The sequence below is a fragment of the Chrysemys picta genome, chromosome 3 (assembly GCF_011386835.1).
Source record: "Chrysemys picta bellii isolate R12L10 chromosome 3, ASM1138683v2, whole genome shotgun sequence".
Taxonomy (NCBI): Eukaryota; Metazoa; Chordata; order Testudines; family Emydidae; genus Chrysemys; species Chrysemys picta.
The window spans coordinates 52,365,271-52,386,828 of record NC_088793.1 but is presented as its reverse complement, the minus strand read 5'-3'; the positions used below and the strand labels follow the sequence as shown (position 1 = coordinate 52,386,828).

General features: G+C 47.6%; 2 protein-coding genes across 2 annotated transcripts in view; both read left to right on the top strand.

The window, feature by feature from the left end:
* Positions 1–21,558, top strand: part of LOC101938928 (protein eyes shut homolog) — a 616,724-nt gene that overhangs the window by 542,270 nt on the left and 52,896 nt on the right. Inside the window, exon 16 of the mRNA XM_065587927.1 lies at positions 6,394–6,568. Coding sequence (XP_065443999.1) covers positions 6,394–6,568 — 175 coding nt within the window. The remainder of the gene's footprint in view (positions 1–6,393; positions 6,569–21,558) is intronic.
* On the top strand, positions 2,130–5,714 carry LOC135982083 (uncharacterized). Its single transcript, XM_065587269.1, has 2 exons — positions 2,130–2,572; positions 4,211–5,714. The coding sequence occupies exon 2, from the start codon at positions 4,386–4,388 to the stop codon at positions 5,712–5,714; it is 1,329 nt and encodes a 442-aa protein (XP_065443341.1). The 5' UTR covers positions 2,130–2,572; positions 4,211–4,385.

Here is a 21,558-nt window from a genome sequence, read left to right as displayed (position 1 = left end):
AAAAAGATATATTAGAATGGAAAAAGTAAAGAGAAGGGCAACAAAAATTATTAGGGGTATGGAACAGCTTCGGTAGGAGGAGAGATTAAAAAGACTGGGATTTTTCCTATTGGAAAAGAGATGACTAAGGGGTGATATGATAGAGGCCTATAAAGTTGTGAATGGTGTGGAGAAACTGAATAGGGAAGTGTTCTTTATTCCCTCACATAACAAGAACCAGTGGTCACCCAATGAAATTAATAGGCAGCAGGTTGAAAACAAATAAAAGGAAGTACTTCTTCCTACAATGCACAGTCAACCTTTGGAATTCACTGCCAGGGGATGTTGTGAAGGCCAAATTTATAAAGAACTAGATAAGTTCATGGAGGATAGGTCCATCAGTGGCTATTAGCCAAGTTAGTCAGGGATGCAACCCCATGCTCTGAATTCCCCTAGGTTCTGATTGCCTGAAGCTGGGATTGGATGACTTGGGATGGATCAGTAAATGATTGCCTGTTCTGTTCATTCCCTCTGAAGCATCTGGCACTGGCCACTGTTGGAAGACAGGATACTGGGCTAGATAGACCTTTGGCCTAACCCAGTAGGGACATTCTTGTATTCTTATTAAAGTACCATTGACTTTCTCAAGATCACTTCTCTGCTGCTGCCCAACCCTATAGATTCCTACATTTCTGCTGGTGGGCATGCACAAAGCTGCTCAAGTCCTGACACCACTCCATCATTAACAAGCTTCTCAGGGACCTTCCTCATACCTAAACCCCGGGAGGTTTCTCAGATTAGGCATTCTCCCACCCGTGAGGCCAAGCAGGTAGCCATGCTCAGAGCACACCTAACTCACACAAAAGCCAGCTGGCAAGGGCGGGAGTATGTCTCAGAATATCCAGTAGCCAGTACACTCACCTGGGGGACACAAGACCCCATTTCAAATCTCTTGATTTGGAGCAGGAACTTGAACGTGACTTTCCCACATCTCAGGTGAGTGCACTAGGGTGACCAGACGTCCCGATTTTGACGGGACAGTCCCGATTTTAGGGGACTTGTCCCGCGTCCCGACCTTACCTTGGTCGGGACGGCAGTTTGTCCCGATATCCGGGGCCCGCAGCAAGCCGGCGCCACCCACGTGTTCTTCCCCGGCCCCGGGGCAGCGCTGCACAGCTGAGCTCTCAGCTGGTGTCCTCCTGCCGGCCGGCAGGAACCTAAACAATCCAGCAGCAGCCCCAGGCATACAGAGTGAGGCAGCAGGGAGGAATTTTCCACAGCACGGCTGGGGCTGCATGCTGGGGGGGCGTGGCTTGAAGACACAGAGAGACTGAGTTCCCGCGCTTGCCTTGCCTCGACTTGACCCGACCCCCAGCCACGCGACCCTCCAGGCTAGGAGCCAGAGCGGGACCTGCCTCTGCCTGCTGGATGTTTGCTTGCTGCATGCTGCTGCTCCAGCCTCGTGGTAAGCAATCAACTTACTCCGGCTGCTTTTGCTGTGGCTAGTTGGCTGTATGTGTGCGGGGGGGGGGGATCTGCCGGGAGGCAGCAAGAGTGTGGGGTGCTGTGGGGGCTTTTGTAGAGTCGCTGTTCTGCTCTGCTGATGCAGGGGGCCGCTGGCCTGGTGAGCATGGGGGCAGGGAGCCACGTTCTTTCAGAGGGGGCTAAGCATAGTAGTACCTACACCCCCCAGCCCACTGGGAAGCAGCTCCTCCCTTGTGGAGGAAGGTGCCAGTGGGGGGTGGGGACATTGAGTGATTGGGAGGGGGGGTGAAAATAAAATAAAAAATAGGGGAGGAAAGAAATAAGCTAACGAGGGCGACTGTCCAGCAGGGTTGGGGGGAGGGAGGCTCAAGTTGTGACAAATGTTCTCAAGTTTTCAATGAATCATGTGTGCCTCAGTTTCCCCTAAATTTTGCATGGCTACCCAGTGGGGGAATGGCCAAGCAGGTGTGAAACCTGGAGGCCAAAGGGGGGACTCCCAGGGAGGGTGTGGGCGAAGTGACTCCGATTCTGAACAGCTGCGGAGAAGGGAGCGGGGTGGGCTAGGGGACACCCCCGCTACCTCCCAGCTAGGGGCTGCAAGGCTTTAGGAAATGGGGTGAGCCCAGCCCTTACCTCTCTTGCTCTTGCCAATCTGCCCCGCTTGGGGGCAGGGGTGGCAGGTTATATGGGCTCGTGGTGCCCGAGCACCAGGAATATTCAAGGCTGGGGGCTGTGCTCCACCAATATTTGGAGCTGGGTTTCTCCCTTGGCCCTGCCTGGAGCGGGCCCTGGCCCCTGTAGGCCACCCCCCAAGTCCCTTCCCCCACCCCAGAGCTTCCCTGCCTGAAAGAAAAGAGCCCAGTGCCTCTCCCTTGCTTGCTTCTGCTTTGCTGTTGGCTGCGGCTGCTTCTGCCTAAGGGCTATCGCACAAGAGCAGCAGGAGGGGGAGAGGGAAGGGGGGATGGGGGAGGAGGCACACATGTGTTTGGCAGCCCCCCTCCCCTCCCCTCCCCTGGCAACCACCTGGAGGAGACGCCAAGGGGACTTCTTGCCAGGAGACGGACATCTGGAGTGGATCTCACTCACCTGAGCAGCTGCTGGGGCTTTGGTGAGTGTTTGACCCTGTGATCCACCCACCCCCCCTCAGCCCCCACTCCTGCTCAACGTTGGGCAAGGGGCATCCCCACCCCCCACCCCCAGTGAGGGGCAACAGGCTGCAGCAGGGGAGGAAGGAAGCCACATGTGATGGCAGCCCCCTCCACCCCAGCACCCACCCACCCACCAGAGGGGAGATGGGGGAGGGGGGCTTCCTAGTCCTGAGCAGCTGGGGCTTGGGTGAATTTTGTGACACCCCCCCTGCACCACAGCCACCACCCTGCAGTCCCCACTCCTGCCCCACACTGGGCAAGGGGCAGCCCCATCCCCAGTGAGGCTATGGTGAGGGGCAGGAGCAGGGGAGGCCACACATGCAGGGCCGGCGCTTCCACTAGGCGGTCGCCTAGGGCGGCAGGATTTGGGGGGTGGCCACACCCCAGCCCACCCCAGAGCCCTTATCTGAGGGGAAAAACATGCAACTTAAAGTTGGTGGACCGTTTGGAGTATCATTGTGTTTAGCACAATACTTGATTATTTTACACCCTTTAAAGTATATAACTAGTTATATACAGGTGTTACGAAGTGGGAATGTTCTTAATGTTTTCTCTGAATACTGTGTGGGTGCCTCAGTTTCCCCTATGCAGTTCTTAAGGATCCAGATGTTGGGATAAGGGGGTATGATTGTTGTAAAGCCCTAGAGGGCCAGTGTGATGCCAGCTGCACAGAGAATGGCCAAAACCCTGCCTCCGGGCAACCGATGGCCTGGGCCGCTCTCCTGCAAGATGCCAACTGAAGTTGTTGGAGAACAAAGAGATCAGGTGGCCTCCTAATGCCTGGAAAAGAGACAAAGGCCAGAGCAGGGAGTGTCAATGCCTGTGCGGACTTCCAGGAAGCGCATGGTGTGGAAGGGGATGCTGGGATGCTTTGGAACCACTCCTTCAAAGCCAATCAGGACTCTGGGGGAGCCTCCTCTCTCTGAGCATACTGTCTCCAGGGCAAGAAGCTTACACCTTCCTGGGTCTGACCTCGGAGCATTCAGCATCCCCTTCCACACCATGCGCTTCCCGCAGCGGGTCCGCCCAGGCAGGTCCTGGGGCAGCCAGAGGTCCCTGCACTCCAACTCTGCAGTCAGACGTGACTCTCAGCCAGCCAGTAAAACAGAAGGTTTATTAGACGACAGGAACACGGTCTAAAACAGAGCTTGTAGGTACAGAAAACAGGACCCCTCAGTCAGGTCCATCTTTGTGGGGGGGTGGAAAGCCCAGACCCAAGTTCTGGGCCTCTCCCCATTTCCCCAGCCAGCTCCAAACTGACACTCCCTCCTCTGGCCTTTGTGTCTCTTCCGGACAAGGAGGCCATCTGATCTCTTTGTCCCCAACACCTTCCATTGGCACCTTGCATGGGAAACTGAGGCACCCACACAGTATTCAGAGAAAACATTAAGAACATTCCCACTTTGTCACAACAGGTGCAACAAAATATAATACTGTATATTGAAGCAGGCATCTGCTTGATGTACATTCGGGATGCCATTGTCCCGATATTCAGGTAAAATTTTACATTTGGTAGTGAAATAGAAAATTAATTGATTGGGAATGTCCCATTAAACCTGATTGTGATTGGTTATCTACTAGCATTTTTGGTTTTTCAGGTTGTTTTCCGGTGTAACGCAAATTTACGGTAGTGTACAGTTCTGAACCACAGTGCATACCGTAGGACAAACTACAGTGGGCACGTAAGAACACGTAAGAAGCACAGAGACTGCGCAGTTCTTTTCAGTGGCTAGCTATCTAGCTAACGGTCTTCAGCCGAAAACCCCACCTGAAATGGCAACGGCAAGAGAGGAGCCAACTACCAAAAAACAAAAGAGACAGTGCAGATACAGGACAGAATGGGAAGCCACTTACACCTGGATTCGGAAATCCTATGTGTGTGATTCAAAAGCCTTTTGTAAAACATGCAGGAAGGAATTTACCATTTGCCATGGCGGTGAGTCTGATGTTAAGCATCATGCTGAATCAAAAAATCATGGACAAAACACCCAGACTCACAAGAGCAATACCATGGTCTCACATTTTTTCAGCAAGCCAAATGAATCCTTCAATAACAAGGTTATCACTGTTGAGCTAACTCAAGTTTACCACACAGTAGTCCATCAACACTCCTATCGCTCGTGTGACTGTGAACTTAAACTGGCACCTATCTTCTATCCAGATTCAACGATTGCAAAGCATATCATCTGTGGCCGGACTAAAGCGGAGGCATTGCTCAAAAATGTGCTGTCACCGCTCTCAACCGAATTTTTAAAAGACCTCCGCAAGCCAGATGGTCCCTATTTCTCAGTTGCCACAGACGCATCTAACAAGGGCAATGTGAAAACTTTCCCCTTATCACTGAGATACTGGACACCTGAACATGGGGTCCAAGATAAACTGTTAGACTTCTATGAGCAAAGCGAAGAGACCGCAGAGGCAATAAGCAACACGTTACTTGAAAAACTTGCAACACACAAACTAGACCTAAACAAAGTGTCTTCCTACTGTGCTGATAATGCAAATGTGAATTATGGAAAGCGACAATCAGTGTACCAGAATTTAAAAAAACAAAATGAAAATATCTTGCCAGCAAACTGCCCTGCCCATATTGTGCACAATGCCGTGAAACATGGTAGCAATACCCTACACGTTGACATTGAGACTCTGGTGATTAAGATGTTCAATCATTTCAGCAGTTCTGCTAAGAGAGTAGCAGCCCTGAAGGATATGTTTGACTTTGTGGATATGGAGTATGCCACTTTACTGCGCCATGTTCCGACACGCTGGTTGAGTCTTTTCCCAGCTGTAAACAGGCTTGTAAATACGTGGCAGGCTGTGAAGTGCTACTTTGTTTCTCTGGGCAGTGAGAAGTGCCCAAAATTTCTATGGATGCTGTTCTCGGACAGGGAAAATGGTGAACAAGGTGAGGGGCCTAGCAAAGTTGAGGTTCATCTGTTTTTCCTCCAGAATGTCCTGAAAATCTTCAATGATACTGTGCTCTGTTTGGAAAATGAGAGTATGACAGCATGTGAACTGTATGCCATAATGAATTCTCTGAGAATTAAACTTCAGCAACGGGAAAATGACAAATTCTGTATTATGATTAAGTCTATAATTTAGACTCTCTGATTCCAGACCTTTGTGATGTAGTTTGCTTCAGCTGTCAGTGGCTGAAGCTGGGGCTGAAGGCAGAACTGGGGGCCTCCCCTCTGTGACTGCGGCTAGAACCGGGACCCGTCACTCCCCTGCCCTGCAACTGGATCTGACTTTGCAACCAGGATCCTGCGCCCCTGTCCTGCAGCTTCAGGCGGGGGCTGGAGCCGGAGCCCTGTGCCCCTGGCCCCATGGCTTCTACTGGGGGCTGGAGCTGGGGCCATGAGTCCTTGCCCTGTGTCTTGTGGTGCGGGCTGCAGCAGGGCCGTACAACCCCTCTCGCAGCTTGCTAGGGCCCCACCTCATGGCTGTGTGCACCTTTGTCTGTCATCATAGTCTCCTCCCCCCCCCCCCCCCCGCTCGCCCAATGTGTCCTGAAATTTCACTCTTGCGATCTGGTCACCCTAGAGTGCACCAGCCACTGGGCTATAAAGTCAATCTCTGGCCTACTGACTATTAAATTGTTACACGTAGTGGAACAGCTTCAACAGGGGAGACCGAGAGAAACCCAATCCAGAATACCCTATAGCTGGGGCCACCCAACCTCCTGCATAGCAAACACAACCATACTCCTCCTTCTTTTGCTTTGACTTTCTGTTTGTATTTTGAGGCTTATTCCCTTCGCTTTTCTTTTATTTTTTTCCAGGATGCATTTTTGACATAGAAGTTCGCACTGGAAAGGATCACCGATTTAAATCACCAGGGACTCCGGAAGGCCATCCCAACTCAGGTCGCAGTGTAGGACAATGTGAAGATTCCCCATGCAGTTTAATAAAATGCAGAAATGGTGGAATGTGCATGGAAAGTGGCTCTACTGTTTAGTGAGTATTATTTCAGTATACTAAAACATGAACATGCTATATTTGAATGTTCATAGAGTGAACATCTTTATTTAGTGCCTTGAAAATAAAAATGGAAATCCATGTTACTTGTGAAGAAAAAAATATATGTTGGAGGACTGGTTGGCTTAGGACCTGGTTAAGGTACATAGAGCATGTCAACATTTTTAATACTAGAGTACTAAAATAATAATATTGTTTTTGTTGCATGGGACTCTCAGAAGTGCTCAGCATTGTCTAACTCTGCTCTGGTTAATGTTAATGGGAGTTTTATCATTCACTTTAAATGAAACAGAGTTAGGCTAACCCTCGGTGATTTTGAAAATTCCAGCTACAGTTAGTTAATAGTTGACATAGCCAAACATGTAAAAACAAGTAAAGATGTATTGCTATCCCAAAGAGGAGGCACTCTAAATGTAATATGCATGGTACAGCCCTGGCTGAGTTCCCCTTCCAGAAGGTCACCAGGCTGTTATAACTAGACCCAACCATTGGACCCTCCACCATGCTTTCACACCACCTGGATCCAAGCAGTGTCCAAAAGTTCTTGGCCTCTAGGGCACACTCCCAGGATACAGACTCCCTGTCTGGCACCCCTGCTTGGGATATGAGACCCCCCCACAGTCCACCTGCCCTTGACCCTGAGACCAGTGTATGTTCTCCCAGAGTCCACCTTTGTGGGCACTCTGGATTATAGTTTAACTCTTTGGGGACTCATGGCAGTTAAAGTAAGGAACGTGGGTTTCACAAAGGAACAACATCTTAAACACACACTTTACTCATAGATATTACAAGAGTTACAGATCCAGGCAAAACAGCAAACTCCTGAACACAATCCCCCTTAATATGGTCTCACCCCTTTTTGTGAGTCTCTATGTTTGGTCCAAGTTCTTAAGGGAGGCCACTCCTTCAGCCTCACTCCTCCTGCTAAGTCTTCTGGTTCTGGTGACTAAATGGCTCCTCTTGCTCAGCAAGCATGTCACTTTTAAAATAGTCTGTGACTTTCCTTCTGCTGGAATTTTCAAGGCTGCAACCCCATACGGGATTGCCAACAGAAAGTCATTAAAAGTCAATGGCTATGGCTGTATAGGGTATAGTTATTCAGTGTTGATGATTCTTTGATGGCCCTGTTTCAGTTCCCCAAATATAGCCTGTTTCTATTACAAAATAGACATTCTAATCCACATGGAAGGTTACAATCATAATTGCTATATAATAAAGAGGAATTCATATTTGAACACAGATATAGTCCCCAAACTGTTACAAAGATACAAGAGGTGAAGGTAATAAACAGCCCAAAAACATGGAATGGAGAATGTGGGCAACGGTCGTGCCATCAATAATACACATGCATGCCATGATGGTTTTGTCAACTAATTATGGGATTGGGGTTTATTTTTTCCTTTTCTTTCACCTCAGGTCTCATAGGCAAGATGGTAGAAGTGGGATTTTAGGAAAATTTGAAAGAGGTAAGGGAGGATGGCATCTTAGATATGGAGGTTCTATTTCCTGATGCACCATAGACTTCCTACATGATCTTAGGCAAGACACTTGTTTCTCTGAGCCTGTAAAATGGGGATAATAGTGCTTCCCCACTTCACAGGGATATTATGAGGATAAAAATATTAACGATTGTGAGGAACTCAGATACTATATTGATGGGAGCCATATAAGTACCTACGATAGATTAACAGAGTCTATCTGTACAATGTTTTATGGTTTCCTATCTACTCTGGGAAGAAACTCCTGTAGAGTGGAAGCTAGAGACCTCTTGTTCCAGATGTTGCAACCAACTAATATGATTAAATGTTATAAAATGCCTGTGGTGAGCTGTTTTGTGTGGACACAAGCCACTTTTTAGAATTCAGTATTGCAGCTGTGGGTCAGCACTTCCATTGAAATGAACCTTGGTTTTGCAATAGTTTATAACTCAACTATAAAAATTTTGCTCTGTGCGGAAACTTGGCTTTAAAAGTATTTACTGGGAGAAGATTATTAATTTTTACTTTGTTCATTTATTAGATACTTAATATAATTTTCTACAAAGATGTACTGATTTAAATCACTTAAGAAAACATGACACAGGAAAAGGGATACATACATTTTACATAATAAACTCTGTGTATGCACAATGTGTATGGAAAATATAGCCATACAGCTCCAGAAAATCAAATAACAATGTGGTGTGAGGGAAAAGGATTGCACACCTGACAAAGCCTGTGCTAATTTTGTGCTGCTGTTTTATCCCTTAAACTCCTGCAGAGCAGCAGTCTATTTGTGATTTGGTTCTAATCACTCAGCCATAGTGCATTCCTATATTAAGTGTCACATCCCTACTGGCACAAGTGCAGGACCTTTCCTGATCCCTCCAGAGCCACAAAATCCTTATCACCATCTACACTTTGCTCTTTCTGAAGAGCAAAGCCTCAGAAAGTCATATTAAAGCTTTATTTTCATTTACAGAAGTATATGTGAAAAGAGGTCAGTTGCCAGCCAGAAAGACACGAGTGGCCAAAACAGTAGGCTGAATCCCGGAACTCTGGCAGCCTCCTCCAAGCGGCCCACCTGCAGCCTCTCTGCTCAGCAGCTCTTGTGGCTCTGTTCTGAGTCACATGCCCCTCCAACATTCCTGAGGAACACAGAGCCTCTGTCAAGTGTGTGCATGTGTGTGGAGGGAGGCAGCAGTTGGGGAATATTTGGAGAGAGGACAGGAAGCCAAGGTGCTGGTGGGAGGGTTTGATACTATGGGGATTTTTATCTACCTTTTAATATTTTTAAAACATGATTTTTTTAAACTCTAGCTTAGATTATGGCTTGTGCTAGTGTTACATTGATTTTCACTTAGCATGGTCCTTACTAAACAGTACCAGTCTGCTGTACTAATTCAGATGGAATAAATGTGCCCAAAGATTCAAAGGTGTTAACATCACTCAGTCACTATCTGACATAAAACAGTTTTAAACAAGGTTGGGGGTTTGGTAGACAGAGACCTCTATCTACTTAATACCATGGCAAACACATTATTAAAAATCCTTCTATTTAAGATACAGAAAAAGCAGGAAAACCAGTTAAAGTATTTGAAATTTAAATACCATCCACCCGCATCAATGGGTGGGGAAACTTGATAGGGCTGGAGGTCCCAGCAGTAGGGGACGGAGACACTTGCCAAGGGATAATAAAGAGCTCCTACCTCTGGGAGGCTCTGGCAACCATTGGCTGGCTGAGGCAGAGGGGTATTGATTGGTCAGCAGTCCCCAGCTCCCAGGATTTAACCCAGTGCAAGAATGATATGGAACCTCTTTGGGTTCCATTCCAGCAGCCCACCTGAACCAGGAATTGGAAAGCAGCCTGAGAGATGCTGCAGGTCTAGCCAATCACCTGTTATAGGAATCAGGAAGGATTTTGTTCTGGGCCAGTTGGCAAAGGACTATGGAGTTTTTTTGCCTTCCTCACAGCACTTTCAAGCCACAAGTGGGTTGAGTAGGAACATGCTTAGTACCAACTGAGGTACTGGGGTGGAGTTGTTTATTCTAGTGTGGTTAAGAGAATAAAATTCAGAGGTAGAAGACATGCAATTTTGGCATTGGGCTTTGGGCGCATGTGATAGGATGAGACCTTGTGGCCTTCATGGGCTGAGGTCAGACCTTGTGGCTCTTGCGGGCTGAGGTCCCCACTTTGCTGCACCCTCTGTCCTGTGGGGGGAGGGTGCTATGGCTCAAAAAATGCTGAGTCCTGAGGCATAGGCTGAGGATATCCTACCCCACATTATGGGTTATATCTTAAGGAGCCCTGTAATCCTGCCACGAGTTATGGGTTATACAGGAAGAATCCCTGACACCTGTATGGGTTATATGGCAAGGAGCCCTGTAGCCCCTGCACTGGAACCAGTTAAATGCCTGGTATAGGCGAGTATGGTGATGGGTGGGTAGCACCCCTCTCTTGTGTTAAAATTTAATAAAAGTTGCGGCCTGCTGCTTAATTCCATGCATGTGTCTGTCCTCATGTTGCTCCTGTGTCCAAATCAAAGTATTAAGTAAGGTTTTAATCTTAACAACTTCCCTTTCTCTTTAGCAGGAGAGAGTCTTTAAAGGGGGGGAAAACAAACATCCCTTGTTTGACATCGCTTACGTGGTATTAAGGGTGGTAACTACTCTCCTTTTGGGGAAAAGAGAAGTTAGTTGAGATGGGCTTGAGATGTAGTTGCTGCTGGTTTTGTTACAGTCCGATCCCATTTCTTGGAAGGCAAAACAAGACCGAAAAAAGAAAGAAAAGAAAAGATGTAGCTTCTGATTCTGGTGTTGACAGATTCTGGTGCAGATTCTGATTCATTTGCAGTCTCACTGCTTGAAAAACACAGGCACAGCCACTCAGAGACCTGGCAAACTCATACCAGCCTCAGGCTGTTTAGGGCATTGCTTTTAGCTGCTTCTTTCTGGTCACTGGCTTACATCAGTGTAGAAAAATATACAGTCTTGGCCAGCCACGCCAGACGCTTATTAAATAGAAGGTGAGAGAGCAGGAGGTCAGACTAGATGATCATGATGGTCTCTTCTGGCCTTTGAGTCTATGAGAGGGATAGGAGAGAGGAAAAAAGAGAAGTGGGTGGGGATGTGAGACAGGTGGTGTTCAGGATCCAACCAACACTGGTGGACGTGGTGATGTCATCTGGCGTCTTCTCTCTGGCCCAGTCTGCTCAAGACATCTTTCAGGATTGGGATGAAGAAGGTCTAGGGGCCCAAAAGATGGTGTGGGGGGGATAGCAGCCATGATAGTGAAGCTCACTCCCGTAGCCAATTTTTCTCCCCAAAGTCATGTTCTTTAAAGATCAAAAAAAGGAGTAATGAGTGGAATAGTTCACCCCTCACCCCCATTATTTTTGCCACCAATTAGGCTCGTTTCCAGCACACCAATTCTGGTTCAATGATTTCAGACTCCACCCTTTTCTTGTTTACCAAGTGTGATCTTAACACAAACCTTGGGTTTTATCAAGAGGCCTTTTTGTTTGTTTGGACGTTCTGAGTCTTTCTTTTGTACCTTTGCCCATAAACAGTGGTTGTTATAGTTAATTGTGACATTTAATGAACTTTCACTTCTCACAGTTGAGCTCACAATTAGGGCAAATTTGTAAGCCCAGTTATCACAGCAGGCCCATCATATCTGTCTCTCATGTGTATTGTGTGTACACGTATGTATGTCTTTTTAATGTTATTTCAGTCATTTCCTAAACAATTACACTCCCTGAATTCCCCTTGGCCACAGAAAGTGCAGCACCTTGACAACGTGGCAGCTCTATAGCTCGTGTGATTTTTGTCGGTGTACAATATCCGACAGTACCAGCTTACACAGGCTCTGTGGGTGCTGCTTTCTCTTTTAAAATCATCTGTGGCCCTCTGAAGAGGGGGTCCTTTGGGAAATTTGGTTTGTGTTCAAATATTTTGAGTCTCCTGAAAATGATTTCCCTCTGGAGATTTTGTTGTTGCTGGTTTGAGCTATTTCTGCACTTTGCCCACACCTCCACATAGGAAGAATGTACAGTGTAGTTAAACTGGAGATTCAGTTGCTATGGGGATGGTGCTTCAGATTTAAGTAGCAGCAGAAATGTACAGCATTTTCTGTGATCTTTCAATTAAACTTTACATTCCAGTCAGCAATAGGGCAGCCACCAGTGTTTTAAGTAAATGAAGACCCACTATTTGAAAAATACAACAGGCTTTTTTTATTATTTTTAAAGGGCACTAATACCTGTCAGTATTCTATTTGCGGGCCAAAGTTGTATATGCTAGAAAATCATATATTTGCATCATATTCTATGATGCCTTGCATGATTCTTGCTGAAATAGGGAACAAAGTGTGTCTTTGCCCAGGACAAGGGACTTTATGCCCCATTAGGGATACTCTTAAAATAAGGGATTTGTATTTTGATCATTAGAAAGAGCCCTTTTTGATCTGATTCCAGGAGTGGGGCCTATATGTTTATAGGTGGAAAAGTGAAATAGAATCCCTCAGTGTAATTATTATGATTAGATTAGTAGAAAGTCTCACTTTTATTCAGTATATTTAATAGGTCTCCAGATTAAGGACCATTGGTTGCCTTCACTCCTTATGCAATGCCTATTCGTTTGAATAACCATTGTGCATGCAGACAGAGCAATACAAGGTTGCTATTCCCCTACACTGGTTTAGGTGAGTCTGTTTCACCACTTAGCATTTCTTCTAATCAGTGAAGATCAGTGACCTAGATGGCAATGGGGCATCTGTTTCAGGCATTACAACTGCTTGACTTTTTTGTATCATATCTTATGCCAAGTGTGTCATTAGAGTAAAATCAGTCTGCTTTTTTACTTACACAATGCAAAGAAAAAGAAGTCACATGCTTTGCTGAGGTAGAGATTTCAGAAGCCTTTATTTTCTCTAGTGTCAGTTCTGCAGCCCTTCAGAAGGTTCTTTGTTTACAAATAGTGATGTTTTCTATCAGAATGCATTTCTCTCTCCATGCTCCATCTTTGACTATTTTCCCTCAATGTTCTAGTTCAGTATTCCCACAACAGGTTCCAGCTCCTCCTGTGGGATTCCCAGGCCAGCCAGGAGATATAATCCCTCCAGCATGTCCTGGGTCAGCCTCCGGGCCTCCTCCCAGTGGGATATACCTGGTAGAGTTCCAAAGGAAACCTCCCAAGGGGCATCCATCCTTATCAGGTGGCTGAACCACCTCAGCTGGCTCCTTTCAATCCGGAGGAGTAGCAGCTCTACTTTGAGGCTCACCCTGTCTCGAAGAGTAAGCCCAGCCATGCTGTGGAGAAACCTCATTTCCACTGCTGGTACTCGTCATCTCATCCTTTTGGTCATTACCCAAAGTTCATGACCATAGGTGAAGATGGGGACATAGATCAACCTGTAAATCAAGAGCTTCGTTCGAGAACTCAGCTCCCGCTTCTCTTGCACGGATTGGTACAGTGCCTGCATCACTGCCGCCGCCACACCAATCCGCCGGTTGATCTCCCGCTTACCATCATTTGGGAACAAGACCCCTAGATACTTGAACTCTTCCACTAAGGGCAGCTGCTCCCATCTCACCTGGAGAGAACAGTCCACTTTCTTCTGGGAGAAGACCATGACCTCTGATTTGGAGGTGCAGATTCTCATCCCAGCTGCTTCACACTGGGCAGGAAAACATTCAAGTGCACAACAGAGATCACAGGTTGAAGAAATTAAACCTTAAATTTGTAAATCCAGAGTTTGGATTTTTAAAATCTCTTTGGTTCCTGCACACTGTTGTTGATATATTTACAATATATATATAAACATATAAATGTATTTTGTAAATATATCAACAATAACTGTTGATATATTTAGAAAACGTGTGTGTGTGTATTAATAAGGTGAACCTACATCATGAAGATGCACAGTGAATAGGAATAAATGTGGAAAGATCTGGTAGAGAAAAAGTTGAGAGATTTTCTTCAGTCTTTCTCGGAAAATACGGGAAGTGCTGACTATGTCAGTTCAGTTTTGGCTTTTTTCAGATTATAACTTTTTATTTCCCAGAATACCTTTCTCTGGATCAGATTGTAATATGCTTACTCAGTTTAGGTTGTTCCTTACCTCAGAATTGCCCCATTGATTTCAGTGTGATTACTCATGATATAAAATACTATTCAACATAAAATTATCACAATATGGCCAAACGTTTTGCTGCTGTGATGCTGTGTAGTCTGTCTGATCTGTAGACGGTTTCCAAGTTCCAAAAAGCATACAGAAGGTTCATAGAGGAGATTCTCGGGGTTTTATAAAATCCTCCCATTCCTAATTACTGCAAATTGCATAGTTGTGTCCTGGCCTAACACAGATGATGTATGCCTACTATTCAAGAAGTAATGTACAGCGCTGCTTTCTAATAAATTATACATATTTCTTGACATCTTTCTAAATTCCTTTCACAAATGTATGATTAATATTTAAGAGCCTCTTATCCTAAAGAGAAGAAATTTGCAATCAAATTGAATTAATGTACAATAATATATGAATCATTCTTACTGAGTAAAGCCCTGATCTCATGACTTTTAGGGTTTAAACAGTGACTCATTTCACTTGTTAGAGTTTGAGTAAATATGAGAGGATCCCTGGGGTATTTGTTTTTCTGTGATTAACTATGTCTTGTTTTCTTTGATTCACATTCCTATCTAACAAGACACACTTTCAAGGATGCTTTGTGTTTAATGCAGAAAAATGTGTTTAATGGAAGCAGCTGTTCTAAGAACTTCAGAAAAAGCCATAAGGCACAGGAGACAATATTACACCTTGTAGCTTACTGTCATGTAGGTGCCAGGAAATGCAACACAATTGCACAAGCTTCAATGATGTAAGATACAGACTTAAAATTAATAAAGAGACATTTTGGAAGATACTGAATAGCGTAGATACATTATACTTTAGTTATGGGTCCCAATTTGGCAGTGACATACAGAGGCCCAGCTCTCCTTAACTCAAACAGGACTTGTGCTGCTTACTTCAGGGCTGAATTTGGTCCCTGGTACGGTCCCTTAAGCCTATGAAATCACTGTATGAGGGTATTTATACTGAGTGTTGTCAGGTATGTAAGTGGCAGGGCTGGGTGAACTGTTTCAGAAAAATATGACACCCTGAAATACGAACCAAAGTGCAAATGTTACAAAACTTTAACCTGTATCTGAGACTTACAGATGGATCCATCAGTCCAAAGTGATCTTTTTGTTTCATTCCTTTGGGGGTTGTGTGTTTGAGCTCCTTTCTCCTTCTGCTGGGCCTGCTCCCCCACATCTGCCTTGTGCAGCACCTCTCTTAGGGTACGTCTACAGTACAAAATTAATTTGAACTTATTCTATTCGAATTTTCGGAAGCGATTTTATACATTCGGTGTTGTGTCCCCACTAACGCGCATGAATTCGGCGGAGTGCGTCCACAGTACCGAGGCTAGCATTGAATGTCGGAGCGGTGCTGTCAAGGTTCCTTCCCCACTCTGAACTTTAGGATACAGATGTAGGGACCTCTAAGCTTCTCTACCAGCTTAGATCTGCTTTTGCTGCCACCACTCCCAGTGTGCTAATTCCCTTCCCTGGGTAGCCTTGAGAGACTTCTTCACCAATTTCCTGGTGAACACCGATCCAAACCCTTAGATCTTAACACAAGTAGAATTTAACTATCCCCCCTCCTTTCCCTGACCAGTTTCTGGTGAGTCCAAATCCAACCCCTTGGATCTTAAAACAAGGAAAAATCAATCAGGTTCTTAAAAAGAAGACTTTTAATTAAAGAAAAGGTAAAAATCATCTCTGTAAAATCAGGATGGAAAATAAATTTGCAGGGTAATCAAATTCAAAGAGCCCAGAGGCACCCCCTCTAGCCTTAGGTTCAAAGTTACAGCAAACAGAGATAAACACTCTAGCAAAAGGAACATTTACAAGTTGAGAAAACAAAGATAAAACTAACATGCCTTGCCTGGCTGTTACTTACAGGTTTGAAATATGAGAGACTTGTTCAGAAAGATTTGGAGAGCATGGATTGATGTCTGGTCCCTCTTAGTCCCAAGAGCGAACAACCCCCAAAACAAAGAGCACAAACAAAAGCCTCCCCGCCCCCGCAAGAAAGTATCTTGTCCCCTTATTGGTCCTTTGGGTCAGGTGTCAGCCAGGTTACCTGAGCTTCTTAACCCTTTACAGGTAAAAGGATTTTGGTGTCTCTGGCCAGGAGGGATTATAGTATTGTACACAGGAGGGCTGTTACCCTTCCCTTTTAGTTATGACAGGTCCATTGTGGAAAGCTATCCCACAGTTCCCGCAGTCCCCGCCGCCCATTGGAATTGTGGGTTAAGCTCCCAGTGCATGATGGGGCAAAAACATTCTCGCGGGTGTTTCTGGGTGTGTGCCATCACTCGCTCCTCCTTCCATGAAAGCTACGGCAGGCGCCATACTGCCAGCAGACGGTGCAGTACGGTGCACCGCCTGTCTCCTGGTACTATGAATCCAACTTGCATGTCCTCTAGTCTTTCGATCTACTCTTTTATCTAATTATTTCCTGCCTTTTTCAGCTACCGTGAACCGAGCAGCACAGCTTCCGCTGCAAACTCTGCTCTCCCGCTCTTGCATCGCTAACTAATTTTTCCATGTTGTCTGTCCTGGGCTCACATGGAAGCTACAGACGGCAACAATTCCCCGCCGTTTTTCGGCCATCGTGAATTAAGCCGCACAGCTTCCACCGCTTTTTCCATGTTGTCAGTCCTGGGCTCCCGTGGAAGCTAGAGAAGGCAACATTTCCCCGCCGTTTTTTGGCCATGGTGAACAGCTTCCGCCGCAAACTCTGCTCTCGCAGCTCTAGCGAGCTTCCCGTCTCCGTGAAAGCTACAGAAGACAACCATTTACCACCTTTTATCGGCCATCTTGAACCGAACAGCTCTCCTACGTTTCACGCTCTTTTTCCAGGATTACCCATGCAGGCGTCATAGCGCGGCAAACATGGAGCCCACTCAGATCTCCGCTGCAGTTTTGACCATTGTAAATATCTCACGCATTATCCAGCAGTATGTGCAGTACCTGCAAAACCGGGTGAGGAAGCGACGACAGTGCGATTACTATACTGATGAGGACATGGACACAGACGTTCCTAGAAGCATGGCATGCAGCAATTGGGAGATCATGGTGGCATTGGGCCAGGTTCATGCCATGGAAGGCCGATTCTGGGCCCGGGAAACAAGCACAGACTGGTGGGACCGCATAGTGTTGCAGGTCTGGGATGATTCCCAGTGGCTGCGAAACTTTCGTATGCATAGGGCCATTTTCATGGAACTTTGTGACTTGCTATCCCCTGCCCTGAAGCGCAAAGACACCAAAATGAGAGCAGCCCTCACAGTTGAGAAGCGAGTGGCCATAGCACTGTGGAAGCTTGCAACGCCCGACAGCTACCGGTCAATCGGGAATCAATTTGGAGTGGGCAAATCTACTGTAGGGGCTGCTGTGCTGCAAGTAGCCAACGCAATCATTGACCAGCTGCTATCAAGGGTAGTGACTTTGGGAAATGTGCAAACCATTGTGGATGGCTTTAATGTGCTGGGGTTCCCTAACTGCGGCGGGGCGATAGATGGAACGCGTATCCCTATCTTGGCCCCGGCACACCGGGGTGGCCAGTACATAAACCGCCAGGGGTACTTTTCCATGGTGCTGCAAGCACTGGTGGATCACAAGGGATGTTTCACCAACATCAGCGTGGGATGGCCGGGAAAGGTGCATGACGCTCGCATCTTCAGGAACTCTGGTCTGTTTGAACAGTTGCAGGAAGGGCCCAGAAAATTACTGTTGGGGGTGTTGAAATGCCTATAGTTATCCTCAGGGACCCAGCCTACCCCTTAATGCCATGGCTTATGAAGCCGTATACAGGCACCCTGGACAGTAGTAAGGAGCAGTTCAACTATAGGCTGAGCAAGTGCAGAATGGTAGTAGAATGTGCTTTTGGACATTTGAAAGCGCGCTGGCACAGTTTACTGACTCGGTTAGATCTCAGCACAACCAATATTCCAATTGTAATTGCTGCTTGTTGTGTGCTCCACAATATCTGTGAGAGTAAGGGGGAGATGTTTATGGTGGAGTGGGAGGTTGAGGCGACTTGCCCGGTGGGCAATTTCGCACAGCCAGACAACAGGGCGGTTAGAAGAGCACAGCAGGGCACACTGCGCATCAGAGAAGCTTTGAAAGCCAGTTTCATGACTGGCCAGGGTACGGTGTGACAGTTGTGTTTGTTTTTCTTGAAGTTATCCGCCCCATATATATATATGAAAGGAAATAAAGTCAAAATTGTTTAAAAACTGTTCTTTATTATTTGTTGCACAACACATTGAGAGAAATCAGAAGGTAGACCAGGGGAGGAGGGGAGTGTATTGGGTTAGGGGGCTGGAGGAAGAGGGAAGGACAAGTCCAGAAACCAAATCAAAAGTTTGCATATGCCAGCTTTCTGTTGCTTGGGCGATCCTCTGGGATTGAGTGTGTGGGTCCCCGTAGCCAGGGGTGGCTCTAACTTTTTTGCCGCCCCAAGCAGCAAAAAAAAAAAAAAAAAAAAAAAAGCACTGTCCCGTCGTAACACCAGCCCTCCCCCCCCCAGCACCGCCCCGCCCCACCGAAACATCCCCCGACCGAGTGCCGTGCCGCCGAACCCCTCCACCCCCGCCACGCTGCTGAACACCCTGCGCGGAGCACCGCCAAACACCCCCCGCCGAGCACCGCACTGCCGAAACCCCTGCCCCCCGTGGAGCGCCGCGCTGCCGAACCCCCCGCCGAGCACTGCGCCGCCAAACATCCCCGAGTGCCGCGCTGCCGAACACCCCCCCACCCCCCGCAGAGTGCCGCACTGCCGAAACCCTCCCCCCTGCGCGGAGCACTGCCAAACACCCCCTGCCGAGCGCTGTGCCGCCAGACCCCCCCCCCCCCGCCGAGCGCCCTGCTGCCCCCTGCCACCCCAAGATTGGCCGCCCCTTACCAGGTTCCACCCCAAGCACGTGCTTGGTTGGCTGGTGCCTGGAGCCAGCCCTGGCCGTAGCCTCCCCCCTCGTGTTCTTGGGCGTCTGGTTGAGGAGGCTATGGAACTTGGGGAGGAGGGAGGGCGGTTATACAGGGGCTGCAGCAGCAGTCTGTGGTCTTGCTGCCTTTCCCGCATTAGATCCACCATACAGCGGAGTATGTCAGTTTGATCCTCCGTGAGCTTGACCATAGCATCCTGCCTGCTCTCATCGCGCGCGTCCCTCCTCTCTTCGTGTACCTGTAATGCTTTATGGGACTCCGCAATTGTTTGCCTCCACACATTCAGCTGGGCCCTATCAGTGCGGGAGGACTGCATGAGCTCGGTGAACATGTCGTCCTGAGTTCGTTTTTTCTGTCTTCTAATCTGGACCGGCCTCTGGGACGGAGTAGATAGGGGCCTCATAGAAACATTTGCACCCGCGGGAGGAGAAAAAGGGAGGGTAGTATTTTAAAAGCTACATTTCAGAGACCAAAGGGGACACTTTGGTGTGAGTAAGCCATAACACACGGCCAGGCAACAGAATTCAGCTTGCAGGCAGCAAGGGGCACACGGGGTTCTGCTTCTTCTACATTAATTTCAATGCTTTCAAACTGCTGAGCCCCCTTTCCCATAGCAAGCAATGCCTGGTGGGTTTGCCATATAAAAGGAGGGCCTGCGGGCTCTCTGGGATGATCGCTTCACACAACACACACACACACCCCACACACAGTTCTGATGAGGCTCTGAGCAGGGATGAGCCCTTTAAAGTAAACACGAACAGCCCAGCATGGCTGGGTTTCTCCCCTCCCCTCCCCACCGCGTGGCTCCGATCAGGCTCTCGCTCACCAGAAGTACCTTCTCCAGGGTCATGGTGCAGGAGCCCGTCTTGGGAGTGGGGGGAGGCTATTGGCTCCAGTGTTAAAAATAGTTCCTGGCTAGGGGGGAAAACAGATTCCCCACTTGCCGCCTGTGCACTGTCCTCCTCCTCTTCATCCTTGCTCCGTGCAACTCCCCCCTTGCAGGTGTCTGTGGACAGTGGTGGGGTAGTGGAGGCGTCACTTCCCATAATTGCATGCAGCTCATGGTAGAAGCGGAATGTATGGGACTGTGACCCAGAGCACTTGTTCACCTCCCTGACTTTTTGGTACGCTTGCCTGAGCTCCTTGATTTTTGTACGACACTGCTCCGTGTCCCTGGAGTAGCCTCTTTCTGTCATGGTCCTGGAGATTTTAGCGCGTGTATTTGCGTTCCTTTTTTTGGAATGTAGTTCTGCCATAACAGACTCATCTCCCCAACATGCGATGAGATCCAGTACCTCCCGTGCGGACCACGTCTCCGAATCTGGGACTGCATGATCTCTTGTGATGGTGGACTCTGCATGGTCACCTGTGATGGTGGACTGTGCTGATGGTCACCTGTGCTGATGATGACCAAACAGGAAATTAAATTCAAAAGTTCCCAGGGCTTTTCCTGCCCACCTGTCTAGTGCATCGGAGTTGAGAGTGTTGTCCAGAGCAGTCACAAGGGAGCATTCTGGGATAGCTCCCGGAGGCCAATAACGTCAAATTGCAACAACAATACCTTTAACCTGGGATTGCAATCTCGATTTAAGCACTACCCCACTTGCCGAGGTGGAGTACAGAAATCGGATTAAAGAGCCCTTTAAATCGAAAAAAACGGTTTGGTCGTGTGGACGGAATATTTTTTCTTTTATTAACTCGACTAATTCCGAAAATAACAGACTAGTGTAGACCAGGCTTAGAATGAAGGCCCCCTGCAAAACAGGATATTTCAAAATTACCCTATGTGCCCTGAAGCATATTTGCAAAGTTTCAATTGTATGGAGAAGAATCTACAAATAGGGAGACATCCTGCACTCCAGAATATGCCACCACAAATTGATAGAGTTGTGGGAAATGGGCACATGAAGTTGCCCTCCCCCCACAAAACTTAAAGAAGCAGGATTGTGGAGGAGTCCTCTAGCCCGCAACCATCTGCCTAACTCTTAAAGAAACAGAAATGAGAAAGGAATGGCCTGAGAAATCCAGGCAGTAATGAAGTAGCAAGCCACTGCATTTCTCCCTCTCCACCCTAGAAAACAAAACAAACAAGAACAGGATGTAGATGAAACCCCAGTTCTGCTGGATGGAGAGGAGCTAGATGGTGAGAGAAGTTGGTGGCAGGGCCGGCTTTAGGCCAATTCCACCAATTCCCCCGAATCGGGCCCCGCGCCTAAGAGGGCCCCGCGCCCAGTGGCAGGGCCGCCGGGAGGGAGGGGAGAAAGAAGTGGCCAAGAATCCCTTCCCTGGCTAGAGGCTCCTTTTTAATTTTTACTCACCTGGTGGCGCTCTGGGTCTTCGACGGCACTTCGGCAGCGGGTCCTTCACTTGCTCCGGGTCTTCGGCAGCACTTCGGCAGCAGTGCCGCCGAAGACCCGGAGCGAGTGAAGGACCCAC